This window comes from Rhinolophus ferrumequinum, chromosome 26 (genome assembly GCF_004115265.2).
Source record: "Rhinolophus ferrumequinum isolate MPI-CBG mRhiFer1 chromosome 26, mRhiFer1_v1.p, whole genome shotgun sequence".
NCBI classification, from domain to species: domain Eukaryota; kingdom Metazoa; phylum Chordata; class Mammalia; order Chiroptera; family Rhinolophidae; genus Rhinolophus; species Rhinolophus ferrumequinum.
This window is the reverse complement of record NC_046309.1, coordinates 16,824,550-16,840,924: the sequence shown is the minus strand read 5'-3', so window position 1 is coordinate 16,840,924 and position 16,375 is coordinate 16,824,550. Positions and strand designations below refer to the sequence as shown.

The window sequence follows — 16,375 nt, the reverse complement described above, 5'->3', positions numbered from 1 at the left end:
AGGTGTTCAGGCTGTCCACTCCTGTGTAATTCGTCAGATTTAAATTTCAAAAACGATTTTTAAATTTTACTTTTATTTTATAGAAAAGCACCAAAGCCTTTCTAAGGAACTGTAAGAGTACAAAAGTCATCCCAGCTTTGCTCAAACACCTTTGATGACTTCCTTACTAAACACGATGGCGCCATCTCTCCCCTTGCCTCCTAATAGAACATAACTTTGGACCTTCTGTAACCTTTTGTTCAAAGGCTTAATGGAGCTGACATGACAAAGCTCCTCCACGTGGACGCCTGTGGTAGTATGTCTTTACCACAGGATGTGAGCTATTTTACCCAGAAAGGTCATACAGCGTAATGGATCAGATTGAAGGTACTGGACGCAACTTGGTGAGTTATTATATCTAGGCTCTGTTAGCTGTGTGGTAAGTGACAAGTTATTTCATCTCTATACCTTAGATTCCCCATCTGTAAAATGGGGATAATACTACTACTTACCTTCTAGAATCATAAGGATTAAATGAGTCAGTATGCATACAGTGCTTAGATTCATACTTGCTAAACAGGAGTGTTCAATAATTGCTGGTTATTGTTATTTCTCACCTCATTCTCCTCCGTTTCAAAGAGTCCCCCAGCAAGAATAATAAATAGCATTTTAATTCTCTGGCCCACCAACATTCTTTATATAGCCCAGGAGCTAAGAATGATTTTTACATTCTTAAATGGTTAGGGGGAAGAAATTCATAGAACAAAAATATTTTATGACACATGAAAATTTGATGACATTCAAATTGGAGTTTCCATAGTAGTTTTACTGGAAAACGGCATGCTTATTCATTTACATGGTATGGTGTCTATAAACGCTTTCGTTCTGTATCAGCAGAATTGAGTAGTTGCAAAAGAGGACATAGGCCTGCAGAACCTAAACTATTTATTACTTGAGTTTGCTGACCGCCTGCTCTAGAGAATTTCCTCCCTGAGTCTGCCCCAGCTCGTCCTACTGCACCCCAAGGTTCTCACTGCTAGGACCCTAGCGGCTGACCAGAGGAAGTTACCTTCAAAGAATGTTTTATTTTTTAGTAACTTCCTCTTCAATGTTAAGGCTATAATGGGTGAAGTGAATGCAGCGCTATAAAGGAAGTAAGGAGGGAGAGAAGGGAGGGAATAGGAATTTTAAAGTGTAACTTCTAAGAAAGATAGTGATAGATATTCTAAGTTTGGATATTCTAAGAATGCATGCTTTCATTCTGGTAATGTTACATTTTTTTAAAGAACAGTACAGTAAATGTTACTATTAATAAAGGAGACATAAGGACGTGTATTTATAAACAGATAAAATTAACTAGTGCTATTCGGATGTAAGTTTGAATAGTTATCTAAATTTAACATCATCTTCCAGTTTACACAGGAAGATTTGTTCAGTTCTTATAGAATAAACAGATCTATCTTAAGTCCTAGATGCTAAGTGATTCTTAAGTGGACTGGTATTTAAGAAAAATGCATATGTTGTCAATGACATTTTGATTCTAACGGTAACCTGCGCTCTGTGTTATAACAAAGTCTGTTTTCAGCCACACATCTCAGCAGCCCTCTTCACTCACCTCCTTGTAAGGTCAATGCTTAGGCTTTCTCCAGTGCAAAGTCTGAAGATCCAGACTTTGAAGATGGTGCTGCCACTGAAGTTGTTCCAGACTGTCATTAAACCATTGATTTTGTCTCATTTTACGAAGGTCTGACAATTAAGTTCCTGAACTTGTGGTAACGATGTTGCTAACCTTTTGTGATATCAGAGGGATTATTCATTATGAATTTGTACTAACTGGACAAACAGTTAACCATGTTTACTATTTGGAAGTACTGAAAAGGCTGCATGAAAAAGTTAGACGCCTGAAATTTTCGCCAACAATTCATGGCTCTTGCATCACGACAATGCACCAGCTCACACAGCACTGTCTGGGAGGGAGTTTTTAGCCAGTACACAAATAACTGTATTGGAACACCCCCCTACACACCCTATCTGGCCCCCAATGACTTCTTTCTTTACCCGAAGATAAAGGAAATATTAAAAGGAAGACATTTTGAAGACATTCAGGACATCCAGGGTAATACGAGGACAGCTCTGATGGCCATTCCAGAAAGAGTTCCAAAATTGCTTTGAAGGGTGGATTAGGTGCTGGCATCAGTGCATAGCTTCCCACGGGGAGTACTTCGAAGGTGACCCTAGTAATATTCAGCAATATAGCACTTTTTCTAGGATGAGTTTGTGAACTTAATTGTCCAACCTCATATGTCCACTGACAAAGCATGCTTTCTTATGCTTTACGTATATCTTTCTTTTTCAGCTTTATTGAGGTATAATTGACAAATAAAATTGTAATATATTAAAGTATACAACATGATGATTTGACATACATATACATTGTGAAAGGACTCCCACAATCAAATTAATTAACACATCAATCACCTCACTTATTTTTTACTGAGAACACTTGAGTTCCACTCTTAGCAAATTTCAATTATACAACATACTGTCAAGTATAGTCACCATGTTATTTATACATGAGATCCTCAGACCAATTCATCTTATAACTGAAAATTAGTACCTGTCCCCATTCCATTTCCCCACCCCTACCTCCAACTTTATATTTTTAAAGCAAGTCTTACTGGAAACAATTTGAATTCACAAAGCACTTTCACATGCATTCTATCATATCACCTTCTCAGCAACCCAAGGGAAGAAAGTGAAGTTCAAAGAATTTCCCCAAATTGCTTAACTAGTAAGCAGTGAGGCCAAGACTTGAACCTACATCTTCTGGCCTCCAGTCCAGGGCACCTTCCCGAATAATTTTAGTGTGTAACAACACAGGCTGGACAGACAGAGCTGGCTACTCTGTGTGTGTGAACTTGGGCAAGTTACTTACACTCTCTGACCTCAAGTGCAAATTGGAGAAGGTGATGATGTATGCAAAGTTCTCCTTCCGGGTTAAGGATTTTTAGTACAGAATGATGAAGCTCTGGTCTAAAATGAGGACGATGTCGAGGGAGGGGCTGATAGAAGAGAATTTCCAGAGGAGGCACTGGTCTTCATGGTGGACTCATCCTTCCAGTTGGAGAGAGACGAGTCAGAGATGACAAAGGCGGGAGGCCGGGAGAGCAGTGTTGCCACTGACAGGAAACCGAGAGAGGCTGACATGAGGGGAAGATGCCCTAAGTGTAGGGAATAAGGGGGCCTGAGGACAGGAACTCAGACGGAGGCCATTCCTCCACGACAGAGACTGTGTCATCCCGAGACAGGTAGTCGCTGACATCACGTGAGAAGACACAGGAAGAAGGGCAGGGGGCTGAGGACGGGACCTTGAGCTCAGCCAGCAAGTGGAGTGCAGGAGAGGCAGGTAGGCATGAGATGGTGCAGTGAGCTGGGAGCGTAACGCACTGCGAGAAACAAGTGGGGAGATGGGACAGAAGGACGGGAGGGGAGCACAGTAACTTCGTCTCAGACATCAGTGAGAAGGAAGAAGTTGCTGGGCTTGGCAGAACAACGGGGTGATACTTCCCACTGAAGCGTGGGAATGCCAATTTTTCTCTTAACCCTTTGTAGATTAATTCCCAACCCTCACCCCCCCATACACACACACACTCCATGCCACCCCCCAATCACCGGTCTATTCTGAAACACCTGAATTTGAAAACTTCTAGCAGGGCTCTGGACCTCTTATCTGGAACTCAGGAAAAGCAGGGCTGGAACAGACTGGGGGGTGATCCCAATAGAGGGTTAACCTGAGAGTTGTGATGATGCAAAGAAATGCAGGGAGTGTGGGCCACCCCTACCCAGGGATTAAGAGAGGGGCCAGCAGAGGAGAAAGCAAAGGCAGAGGGCAGGAGAATCTACCATATCAAGGGCAGATGGATTCATGACAAAACTACCAGACAAATTAAAAGTAGTTGGAACTTGGGTTTCCTTTGTTGCTGAAGGATTAGGGAAAGGATTATGAGAATCTGGTACATAAATACTGATATACGTACTCCCCCTTGGGAAGCCAGATCATCCATCAAATGAAGGCAAACGAAACACCTTATCCTTGGTTGCAGAGCCTTTCAGGACTCCACCCCTGCTTCCCCGTCCAGTTTTCTCTTCCTGCCATTGGCCTGCAACGTCCTGTCCCAGACCGTGGCTTAGCCGACTGCTTCTGACCCTCCAAGTCTGTTTAAAGGTCATCTCCCCAGACTTTCCCCAATCACCATCTAAAAGAGCACCCATTAGTCACATCAATTTAATACATCCAATATAATACACCGTGTTGCACCTATCATTTTCAATATCTTCCATGTCCCCCATTTCTATACCCGCCCCCCCCCCCAAAAAAAAAGTACCTTTAAGAACTTTGACTCATTCAGGGATGAATCTCCAGGGCCTAGAACATAACGTCTGGCACATGGTAGATGCTCAATAAACTGTTGGATAAAAAGCAACAGTCGTAAAAAAGGAATGAGGGCTGTTCCCAAACTGTAGCCTCCCCTTCAGGGAGGAGATGTAGGAACGAACTCGCACCTACTGTGTCCTTTCCTGTCGAATCCATAAGAACTCCTGTCGGAGCATAAGAACTTCACGGCTCTTACTCTCTTGCGGCTGTTACAGGCTTTTTTTTAACAAACATTTCCCCAAGTTATTCTCACTTCAACCCTCAAAGGCTTTATCTCACTTTCCAAAAGAGGTCGTGGAGTCTTCGGTGACTTCTCCAAGGTCAGCCAGCGAGTGGCCAAGCTCAGACTCACACACGAGTCAGCCCACTCCAAGGCCAGGACCACCCACGCCCGAGCACCGCCCGCGGCCCGCGCCTGGCCCTGTACCCCGCCAGGACCGGCCCCAGAGCTCGCCAGCGCCCGCCGGGCCACCCAAACCCGGACGCCCCAGCGCCCGCCGAGCCGGGGTTCCGGGCGCTCACAACCGTTCTCGCCGTCGCGCGAGGTGAAATGGCCCCGCCAGCGCGGTACGACAGGCAGGGGACAGCGGACGCTGGGCCAGCCCGGCTGGGCCCAACAGTCGGGCGCCACGCCCCGGTGTCCTGGCAACAGGTAAACAGTGCGCGGCCCCGCCCCCGCGGCGCGCCGCCGGCGTCTGTGCGCGCGGCCTGGCGGCGCCCGCGTGTCCCCGTTCCCCGCGGCGTGTTCGACGCGAGAGGCGCAGCCGGTGGCCTGGGTGTCTGGGTGTTGCGGCCGCTCGGGGGCTGGCTGCCCCCTAACCCTGCCGGGATCCCCGGAGCGTGTCGGCCTTCTGAGAAGCGTGGCGAGGTCCCCGACCTGCGGCCGTTCTCAGGCGAGGGCCGAGGAGGAAGCCCGGTGCGCGGCAGGAATGGGCGCGGGGGTGCCGCCTCCGGATGATACCGAGAACTGGGGTCTCTCTGTTCAGATCAAGATTGGGAACCCATGCCACGCTCATCTGCTCAACTGAGAAAGGCGTCACCATGGTAATACACGTCTTCTTTAAGTGTACTTACGAGATGCCGAGATTCCGAGGCTCTCGCTAGTTTCGTAGTGTTCTGCTCTGCAGAAACACGCTTTGTCAAGATTTGATACCCACATCGCGAGGTTGGTGTCTTCATCTCCTCGCGTTGTGAGTGGTGTCCAATCCAAGTAATCTGAACACTGGGGGTTAAAGATGAAAGGGGAGAGGGGCTCCCCAGGTGGTCTGCGCGATGAAGGGGACAGCAGCCGCAGAATCAGGCCGAGCCCTCTTTCTGTGAGTTGGTGGGTTGCAGTTCCTTGGTTCTTTTGAGCCACTTACTTTCACACCCAGAAGATGGTTTATGTGTGAAATAAAGATAGGCTGGTAACATGGTGCGTTACCCCTGGCCAGGCACTTAGCTGCTGCTGTCGGCGCCCTGAGTCCCCTGAAGGGTTCTTTTCTGCAGATTGAGTAGAAAATGAGCCCAGGTGCCACCCGGACCACCGGCTCTAGAGAGCGATTCTTCCTTCCATTTCCAGTTTGAGGAAAGGCTTTGGAGGAGGCCTCTTGTGCAGGGAATTCTTGCATTTTATGCCCACGAAAGCTTGGGATGTCCCAACTTCTGTCTCACCTTCAAGTCGTTGGCTCACAGAGCTCCACGTTAAGCCAAACCTGAAAACTTCACACCTCCATTTCCAACTTCCACTCAATCTCTCCGCCAGAGAGCCTTTTCAAACTGTTCAAAATCCAGCTCTTGTAACCATTACCATCTCTGGCCTCTGATGGTAAGTTCATCCTCCTGGCTCAAACTCACAAATATTCCTGTTTCTCAGGCCTCATCCAACCTCTTGCAACCTGCTTCCCACCCTTAACGCCACTGGTCCTCAAGCCCTCCTTGCCACCTACCTGGACTCTGGCAGTAGCTCACGACCTCACTGTCCATGCTACCCAGGGGCTCTCTGTCTCCTTTGGTCAGCCCCGAACATCTGTGATCTTGTAAACCCCCACCCCAGGTCCTCAAGAACTTCCCTTGTCTGCTCAACTAAGTACTCTAAGTGCTGCTCTGCTTAGTGCTCAGGGCCCTTGGTAAAGGGGTCTCAACTTCTTCAGCTTAATCTGCCGTATAATCTTCTCTGCTTTAAAAAAAAAAAAAATCCCACATTAGGCCTCCATTCTTCTGGAATCCTCCTGCACCAGCCCCATCTCCAGCTGTTGATCTACTTTTCTTCAAGACAGACGCAGCTCGGAAGTACCTCTTGTTTACGGATTGCTCCCTAAGCACCACGCCCTCTGCACCGCACTTAGGTCTTTGCCTCTTTGGCTCCATTAGACTGTAGTGCAGAAATGTGTTTGGTAAAGCTGTGTTCCTTCCAGTTCACTGCATGTAAAAGCACTAAATAAATACCACTTGATTTAAAGTGAGTCATTCCCAGGTTACTCCACAAGGTTGATATTGCCATTTTCTCTCTGGCCAGGGAACTGAAGCAGAATGGTTTAATAAAGCCATTTAAGCTAATGGCATCCCACTGCTCCATGGATAGAGGTCGAACGCCTTAGCTTCCAAGGCCTGCTGGCCGGAGCTGCAACCTGCCTGCCTTTCCCCTCAAATCTCCTCACTGCCCCCCTACTCTACCCACCGATCCCCCCCACGCCCCCGCCCCATGGTTTCCTATGGGTCACATGTTCTCTCCAGCCTCAGGGCCTTTGCACAGGCTGTTTGCTCTGCCTGGAAATTCCCTGCCTCTTAGAAGCCACAGGCCACTCTTCAGAAACCCTTCTCCCTTCATATCCCAGACTAGGTCACTCCCTGCCCATCCTGTGTCATCATAATGCCATGTACCTGGGCTTCTCCTTTCACAGCATAGTTGATGAGGAAATGTGTGCGTGATTTCTCTCTCACTGGACTGTATAAGCCTCATGGAGACAGGAGCCGAGCTGCAGGGCCTGGTGCACAGTAGCTGTTTGTTGAACATTTGTCCAGTGAATGAAGCAGGGATCTCAAAATTCAGAAAAGCCGAAATCTACATTTACTTTCTAATTCTGGAGTCTGCATTGCATCTGAGTTACAATGTATTCACTCAGCAAGTATTTATTCATCCCTACAATGTGCCAGACATTGGTCTAGGCCCTGGGAATTCAGTGGTGAACTCATACACAAACCTCTGGTTAGAGAAAGATACGATAAATAACATAAACAAACAAACAAAAATACTATTAGCGAAGTATGCTTAAAGTAAGGAAATAGAAAGTGGCACTGCTGGGAGGGTTGTTGGAGACCATCTGTGCCCCCTTCCCCTTTGCCTGGGACAGTCCCAGTGTCTGTTTGTTGATGTGTCTTGGTTTGGGCAATTATATAGTTACCCTAGTTATAGATAGAATATAGAAACGGTGCATGGGGGCAGTTTTCTAAAGAGGTGGTATTTGAGCAGAGGCTAGAAGTTTGGGAACTAGAAGGAAGGCCAGTGTGGCTGGAGCCACGTGGTTTTTATTCAGGAGTTTAGAGAGTTTCAAGCCGGGAGCTGTGTCCTAAGACCAGGAACAACCAAGAGCCATAGAGTTGTGTTGAACCAACCCAATCAGCTCAGAAACTGAAAATTTTCACTCACAATAATTTCTTAACTGATTCACTACGGTATAATGGATGTACAATAAATTGCACATATTTAAAATGTACAATTTGATAAGTTTGCCATATGGACACTCCCATTAAGCTATCACCACAATCAAGATAACATGTTGATCACCCCCAAAGTTTCCTTGTGCTCCTTTGGAATCAGTCCTTTTCTCTTGCTCCTCTGTACCCAGTTCCCCACCCCCTTCCCCCATCCCAGGCAACCCCTGATCTGCCCTCTGTATCTATAGATAGATTAGTTTATAATATCTAGAATTTTATAAATATGGAATTGTACAGAATGAATTCTCTGGCTAACGCTTGTGAAATTATTTTGAAATTCATCCATGTTGTAGCATGTGTTGATAGTCCTTTCTATTGCTGAGTCATATTCTAGTGTATGGTGCTACCACAGTTTTATTTATTCACCCACTGATAGATTTTTGGGTTGTTTGCAGTTAGTAGTTATTACAAATAAAGCTCCTCTGAACATTCATGTACAAATCTTTGAATGGACATATGCTTTCATTTCTCTTGGTAAATACCCAGGAGTGGAATGGCGGATTGTAGGGTAGGTATGTGTTTAACCTTTTAAAGAAACTGCCAATTTGTTTTCCCAAGTGTCTGTCATGTTAGATTCCCACCAGCAGTGTATGAGAGTTCATTTATTTCTCCATGGCCTCACCAACACATGGTTTGCTCAGTCTTTGGAGCTTGAGCCATTCTAATAAATGTGTGCTGGTATCTCATTATGGTTTTCATTGCATTTCCCGAATGACTTGACGTTGAGCTTCTTTTCATGTGCTTGTTGGCCATTTGTGTATCTTCTCTGGGGAAGTGTCCACATCTTTTGACCATTTTTTATTGGGTTGTTTTCTTATTATGTTTCAAGAGTCCTTTATCTATTCTGGATGTAAGGCCTTTACCAGATATGTGATTTACAAATATTTTCTCCCAATTAGGGGCTTGGCTTTTCATTTTCATAACAATACCTTTTGAAGAGCACAAGCTTTTAATTTTGATGGCCAACTTATCAGTTGTTCTTTCATGGATTGTGCTTTTGATGTCATAACCAAGAAATCTTTGCCTAACCCAAGGTCACAAAGGTTTTCTCCTGTATTTTCTTTCAGAGACTTTTGGTTTTGCATTTAGCTCTATGAGCCATTTTGAGTTAATTTTTGTATATGGTGCCAATATGGATTGAGGTTCATTTTTTGCAAATGGATATTTATTGTTCCAGCATCATTTGTTGAAAAGGTTATCCTTGCTCCACTGAATTACTTTGGCACTTTTGTTAAAAATCAGTTGTTCGTGTATGTGTGGATCTACTTCTGGACTCTTTATTCTGTTCCATTGATCTATCTGTCTATCTTGACATCAATAATACCATACTGTCTGGAAACTGTAGCTTTATAATAGGTCTTGAAATAAGGTAATATTAGACCTTCAACTTTTTCAAAGTGCTTTTCATTTCCATATGAATTTTAGAATCTTTTACAAAAAGGTGAGAACTTTGAATAAAAATATCAACCCTCTATTTTATGTCCTCTGAATTTCCATATGAATTTTAGAATCAATTTGCCAATTTCTACAAAAAGATGAGAACTTTGAATAAAAATGTCAGACTTCTGTGTGAATTTTAGTTCTCAAACCATTTTAGAGATTAAAACACACACTTCTTTTTGTAGTTATTCCAGGTATGTCAAGTGTGGGTGACATGCAAAGAAAAAAGTGTAAAATCATAAAGAAAGCCAAGACCCAAAATCTTTGAGAGCTTCTGGCTGTGTATGTTCCACACCCCACAGGGGTGCTTTATGGGGAGATGCAGTTATCATGTGGGTGTTCATTTTGGTTTCCTCACGGGAGCAAGCGGGGCCTCTGTGTTATAAGATGCTTCTCATCTGGGTTCCTGGGTTTTGCATCTACTCCATTTCACTTCACAAAAGTGTATTTTAGTGTTTGTAACCACATAAATTATGTTTCTCTTGGTTTAGCTTGGGACATTTGTAAAGCGAGATGCTATGAACAGAACAACAATTACACAAGTATTTAGCCCTTGCAGGCGTCCTTGATAACTGAACCATTCCTCTCCTTTCCCTTGTCTAGCTAGAAGAGACACTTTCTAAATAACACACTTCCCTCGGGATCGTGGGACGTAGCCAAGTCAACTCAGCTTTGTGCAGCGCTAGCCGAACTTCAGAGATAGCTTATTCCCAGGTTAGGATAGTATCCCTTCCTTTTCCCAGAAGGCATTGGCCTGGCCCTGACTCTGGTGGACACCGGTTTGCACTACCTCCCTCCCTCTGAAACACAGCTCTGAGGATTAGCCATGATCAGTGATGGCAACCATCTCTTAGTGAGTGTTTACTTCTTGTCAGATGCTGTGCTAAGTGCTGTATATTCATGTCTCAGTCCTCACAGCTCCTTAATGAGCTGGAGACTACCGCAGAACAAGTGCCAAAATGTATCTCTGCATCCTGATTATTGAACATGCTTTTCCTTTAATTTTCATTATGAAAGTTTCCATACACACACAAAAATGAATCCCCATACATCCATTCAGAAATTACCAGGATTTTGCCACATTTACTTCATCTGCTTTTCGGCGGGGAGGGAGCTGCAATATTCTTAAGCAAATCTCAGGCCTTCTTTCATTTCATTCCTACAGATTTTAGTATCTCCGAAATGTGTAAACATTTTTTCCATGACCCAATGCCATTGTCAGACCTGATAGAATTAATAATTCCTTGATAGTATCAAATTTCCCCAATTGCCTAAAAATTGCCTTTTTATAGCTTGTTTGTATGCATCAGAATGCAAACGAGACCCACACATTGCATTAGGTTGGGTCTCCTTTAATCTGGGGGTGCTTAATGTACGTTTGTTGAATTAGATCGCTCGTATCTTCTCTTCCCATTCCACGCCAAGGTGGTGGTTGTTACCATCTTTTCCTTTTAGGAATTTGTTTTTTCTTAAGTTCAGTAGGAGATGTTGAAAATCACGTCAAGGTTATTAACACTAACTTTTTGCCCCGTATATATACTTGTCTTCGAAAGCCAGATAAAGGGAAACGAGGCAAAGGCCGGCGCGCAGCCCGCGGGACCAAGCAGAAGAAGCCGGAAGTGGACATTCTCAGCCCCGCGGCGATGCTGAACCTCTACTACATCGCGCACAATGTCGCCCACTGCCTGCACATGCGGGGCTTCCTCTGGCCGGGAGCCCCCAAGTCCAAGAAAGGGAAAAAGAAGACTTAAGGTGCCAGCGTTTCACAGCATCTCTATTACGGAGAACAGAACTAGGGGAAGAGAAATGGGTAATACAACTGTCTGTAAGCAAAGGAGACGTCACTGAAGGCAACTTGAGATGCAGAAGCGTTTCTGTGGCAGTTAATGAGAAAGTCACGCATTTTTCACTTCCTTAGGCCAACGCAGCCATGGTTAGCCACTTTGGTTTTTTGGAAGATAAGGGAGGAAAACACAGTAATGCCTGCACAGTGTGGTGGAATGGATAGAACTTTAAAGAAATGATAACCCTGGGTCAGAATTAAACCTTGCTCTCGAAAGACAATTAATTCTAGCTTGCAGGAGTTTTCTTTTGCCAAAGGGGCTTTGTTATTTAGAGAAGACACGGGCAAAAAGCACAGCATTTGCTTAATGAACATCCCTCTCTTGGGCACTGTTTCCTTTTCCTGTCCTTTTCAGAAAAAATAATAAATATTTTGTTTCTATAATTTTCTTCTCAGCAGTCTGCCTCTTGCCTTATTCTAATTGGCCACAGACACTAGTGGAAACTAAGATTGTCTCTACAGCTTAGACCTTGTTAGGGCCTATAAACAAGTGATTCAAAGGAGCCCACAGTGTTCAGTGGTTGGGGTGCAGGGAGAAGGGAACCAACCAGCCTCATCCCTCTCTTCCTTCTATTTCACCTGACTCTTCTTCCCCCCTTTTCTGCACTTTTACATCTTCTGCCCAGCTTCTGCAGGCTTTCTTTTCAACTTGGCTGGTTATGGAATTGGTGCCAGAAATTTGCCATGTGAATTCTGCTGATATTACAGGACCTCCCTAGCCTGGGCGGAGACACTTAAGAGATAAAGCCGCAGATCTTTCTCCTCTTGGCCCCAAAGACCTAAAAGCCCCAAATACGGAACTTGGAAGGAAAGGCATTGTCAAGTGTCAGCATCATCTCTGGATCCCCTGGCATCTTCTCTGCCCCCCACCCCCACCCCCCCCCCATGCCTCCTGCGCTGTCTTCCCAGCACATTCTGCCCTTTGCCCCACTCTGACGCTTGCACAGCTCTGGGTCCTCTAGGCAGCGCCTGTCCACGGATGGTCTAGTTGGTCGGAATTACTGACAGGGATGCCGCAGGTTGCCGACTGAGGATCTCAGAGATTCACGCAGCTTGCTGAGGAAGGCTGCAACCCAGGACTCAGGATTTCATAAGTATCGAAGAAGAAAGGAAATTGCATGAGTCTTCATTCTAGAAAAGTGGGAGCTCATAACACACGTGAGTTTGTGGGGGATGACATTTGAGTAGCTGTCCTGTCTGTGCGGATTCAGGGTGAGCCCTAGTTGCCAGGTCAAGAGGAACCGAATGGGGGGTGGGGGCGAGGGGAGCATGAGATGAGGACATTGTGGGTCCTGCCTGACCTCTCGGGCCGGATCCAAGATGGTGCCAGGAGCATAGCAGCAGTGGCATTACTTCACTTCTGTGCCTACTGTAGTGAGACCACCAGCTCTGCCAACTGTTGATGCTTTATCCTCCCTCTGTGCTCGGCTTCGTTCTGCTTACTCTCTTTCTGCTTTTGCACAACTTCATCTTGTTGTGATCCCTGGGACTCCAGCTCTGCTTTGTGGTCTCTTTCTATGCTTCCTTCGTTCCTGGGTCTGTACAGGAGAGAATAGACCCGCCTTGTCTTACCACACAACAGGCTCTGTGGTAGCAGCTAGCGGTTAAGTGGTGTGGGGGGGAGGGGTCAGGGGCCTCCCGCTGGTCCAGTCCACGGTGCCAAGGGGTGGTGGGGGTAGTACTGGTCAGGAATGACTAATCACGGACACCAGGGGGATTCTTCATGGGGGCGGGGTCGTAGTGTGGCTGGCAGGAGTGCTCCCTTGTTTTCCCTCTAGCTGTTACCCCTCGCTTCATAGGCAGGATCCTGGAAAGAATTTCCTCACATTTTCTTTACCTCCTCACCTTCTTGTCACACATCTTTTCTTTTTTATACCTACTTTGTATTTAAAATCGCAAGCCACAGAGAGGTTGAAAGAAAGTACAGTGAACCCCCAGACCCTTTACCTAGACCAGGGCCCTTAACCTTGGCACAGTTAGCATTTGGGGCTGGATCATTCATTGTCGGAGAGTGTCCTGTGCATTGTGGGATATTTAGCAGCATTCCGGATCTCTGCCTACTAGGTGCTGATGGTTCTCCCTCAACTGCGACAACCAGAAGTGTCTCCAGACATCACCAAATGTCCGCTGGGAGGCAAAATCCCCCCTGGTTGAGAACCACTGAGCCAGATTCAGGAGCGAATGTTTTGTCACCTTTGCACATGCACAGTTATGTATAAATATATCCATATATAATATATGTAATATATACATATACAATACAAATACGTATATGTATATACACAAACAGACGTATATATGCATATCTGTTTCTTATGTGCACATAATTAGAGAAAGTGAACAAACGTTGCAAAAAGTAATACATATGTACCACTAAGAAAGAAGAGGGAAAACCCACCCTAATGCCATCAGTTGTATGACACATCGTGTCCAGATGTGAAAAAAGAAGTGCCTTCGAATGGATGGAATTTGGTCATTGCTGAGCCAGTGCCCTGTTTGCACCCATACCCTCTTCTCAATACTCTCTGCTGTCTTGGCCTCTTTGATGGTCTCTCCTGACTCTCCTATCTCTTCTACATCTGTTTTTGCTTCTCTTCCTGTCCACAGGGTGTCCATTTACCTGGTGTCCACAGGTTTCTCCCCATGTCACCGCACCTTTGCTATGCCCTATATCACTGCTCTCCTCCAGCCATTTGCACCAGGGCTGGTCACCTGGCTATAAAACGTGAACTAGATGAATTAGGTCTTCTCCTGGGAGATGTGAGGTGGCCGTGGAAATGTCCTGCAGGCACTGGGGAATTTGGGACCAGGACTCAGAAGAGAGATGTTGGCCAGGCCGGTAGATTTTGACGTGTTCAACACAAGCTTGTGGTTGGAACCAAAGGCTGGGCTGGATAGTGGAGAGATAAAGAGCACCGAGTTAGGAACCTTTGGAACAACCTCCTTTCGTTTAGGGCAGAAGGAGGAAGAGGAACTGTCACAGAAGGAGGAGGAGAAGGAGGGGTGAGGAAATCTGGAAGGAAGGGGGTCTGTGGGGCTTCATGCAGCAGAGATGTCAGGAAGGATGAGGGAATGGGACAAGGGCGGTGACCTGCTGGACGGGGGTGCCTCCTTGCCTCCGTCTCCTTTATAAAAGGGGAGATGAGGGGAAATGTGCAAGGGAGGAAGGGGGGGCTTCAGCTGGTGCACCACCACAACCTGTCAGAATCCGGGTCTGCGCCGCGCCCAGCCGCCTGTGGCCGACGCCTCCTTGTCGCCCCCTGGTGGTGGGAGTGTGCAGCGTGTGCCATGAGAACCCAGAGATGCCGGTGGCGAAGCAGGGTCCCCGCAGTGGCCAGGTGCTCCTGGAATCTGGGCAGACCTGCAGACAGAGCCACTCACCGCTGGGTTTGGGGGCGGCATCGTGTTTGGTCGGGAGGGTCGGAGCCAATATGAGATTGACTTTCTCTTCACCTGCTATTTCTTACCACACACAAATACTGGGTTGGCCATTGCTCTTTAAAAACACAGGTGTGATTACATTGCTCTTCTGCTTCAAACATCACCATGGTGACCCGCGGTTGCTCTTGGGATAAGACCAAATTTCCAACCATGACCCACAAGCGCTGTGTGTTCAGCCAAAGTTGGTCTGTATTAGTTTTAGGTGTACAACATAATGGTTTGATATTTGTATATACTGTGAAATGATCACCACCAGGAGTCTAGTTAACATCTGTCCCCATACATAATTACACATTTTGTTTTTCTTGTGATAAGGATTCTGGAAATAGTTCTTTATGGAGAGTAACACCTTACTCAGCCTGGAAGAGGGAAGGAAATTCTGACACACGCACAACATGGATGAAACGTGAATACATTATGCTAAGTGAAATAAGCGAGCTACAAAAGGTCAAATATTGTATGATTCATTTATATAAATCATCTAGAATAGGTAAATTCATAGAGACAGCATGCAGAATAGTGGTTACCAGGGGCTGAGGGGAGGGTGGAACGGGAAGTTCTTTTTTAATGGGTATAGAGATTCTATTTGGGATGAGGAAAAAGTTCTAAATGGATTGTTGTGATGGTTGTACAACCATATGAACGTACTTAATGCCACTAAATTGTACACTTAAAAATGGTTAAAATGATAAATTTTATGTATATTTTACCATAATAAAAAAGATACAAAATCAATCAATTTTCTTTCTTTGTTCTAGATCTCCAGTAGAGGTGGGAGGGGCAGCATGAGCGGGCAGACAGCCTGCGAGGCTCCCTCCCTCCAGTTGGACAGTGTGGGGGGAGGGGCATGAAGGAAGGACTCTCTCTGAAAGACAGGACCCCCTCCACACTCTTCCCTCCCTCTGTTCCCTCCCTCTGCCTTCGCCTTTTTTCTCATCTTTTCCTTGTGGAGAAAACAGTGCTCTCTCTATCCGCCTGCACAAGTGGCCTTCCCGGCCTCTGAGCCACAGCACGTGCCACCAGACCACCCACGCATTCCCCTCCACCCACGTCCCACAAAAAACACTTCACCGGGTCTTGCTTGCCTTCCCTGGTTCAAGTCTGCACTTCCAACCCACTGTTTGTTTGGTTTTTGATTTTTTTTTTTTTAAAGATTTTATTGGGAAAGGGGAACAGGACTTTATTGGGGAACAGTGTGTACTTCCAGGCTTTTTTTCCAAGTCAAGTTGTTGTCCTTTCAATCTTAGTTGTGGAGGGTGCCATTCAGCTTCAAGTTGTTGTCCTTTCAGTCTTAGTTGTGGAGGGCGCAGCTCAGCTCCAGGTCCAGTTGCCATTTCTAGTTGCAGGGGCACAACCCACCATCCCTTGCGGGAGTCGAACCGGCAACCTAGTGGTTGAGAGGACGCTCTCCAACCAACTGAATCATCTGGGAGCTCAGGGGCAGCTCAGCTCAAGGTGCCATGTTCAATCTTAGTTGCAGGGGGCGCTGCCCACTCTCCCTTGCAGGACTCAAGGAATTCATGGTTGAGAGCCCACTGGCC

The 16,375-nt window shown here is 46.0% G+C and overlaps 1 protein-coding gene across 1 annotated transcript; it reads left to right on the top strand.

The window, feature by feature from the left end:
* The first annotated feature begins 5,103 nt into the window (after positions 1-5,103).
* SMKR1 (small lysine rich protein 1) lies at positions 5,104-12,162 on the top strand. Its single transcript, XM_033099106.1, has 2 exons — positions 5,104-5,458; positions 11,104-12,162. The coding sequence occupies exons 1-2, from the start codon at positions 5,369-5,371 to the stop codon at positions 11,299-11,301; spliced, it is 288 nt and encodes a 95-aa protein (XP_032954997.1). The 5' UTR covers positions 5,104-5,368; the 3' UTR covers positions 11,302-12,162.
* Positions 12,163-16,375: the final 4,213 nt, after the last annotated feature.

Excerpts from the sequence above, each read along its gene's own strand:
- SMKR1 (XM_033099106.1), top strand. The coding sequence starts at position 5,369 with ATGATACCGAGAACTGGGGTCTCTCTGTTCAGATCAAGATTGGGAACC. Across the intron at positions 5,459-11,103 it reads CTGAGAAAGGCGTCACCATG|CCAGATAAAGGGAAACGAGG; the intron begins GTAATACACGTC and ends TGTCTTCGAAAG.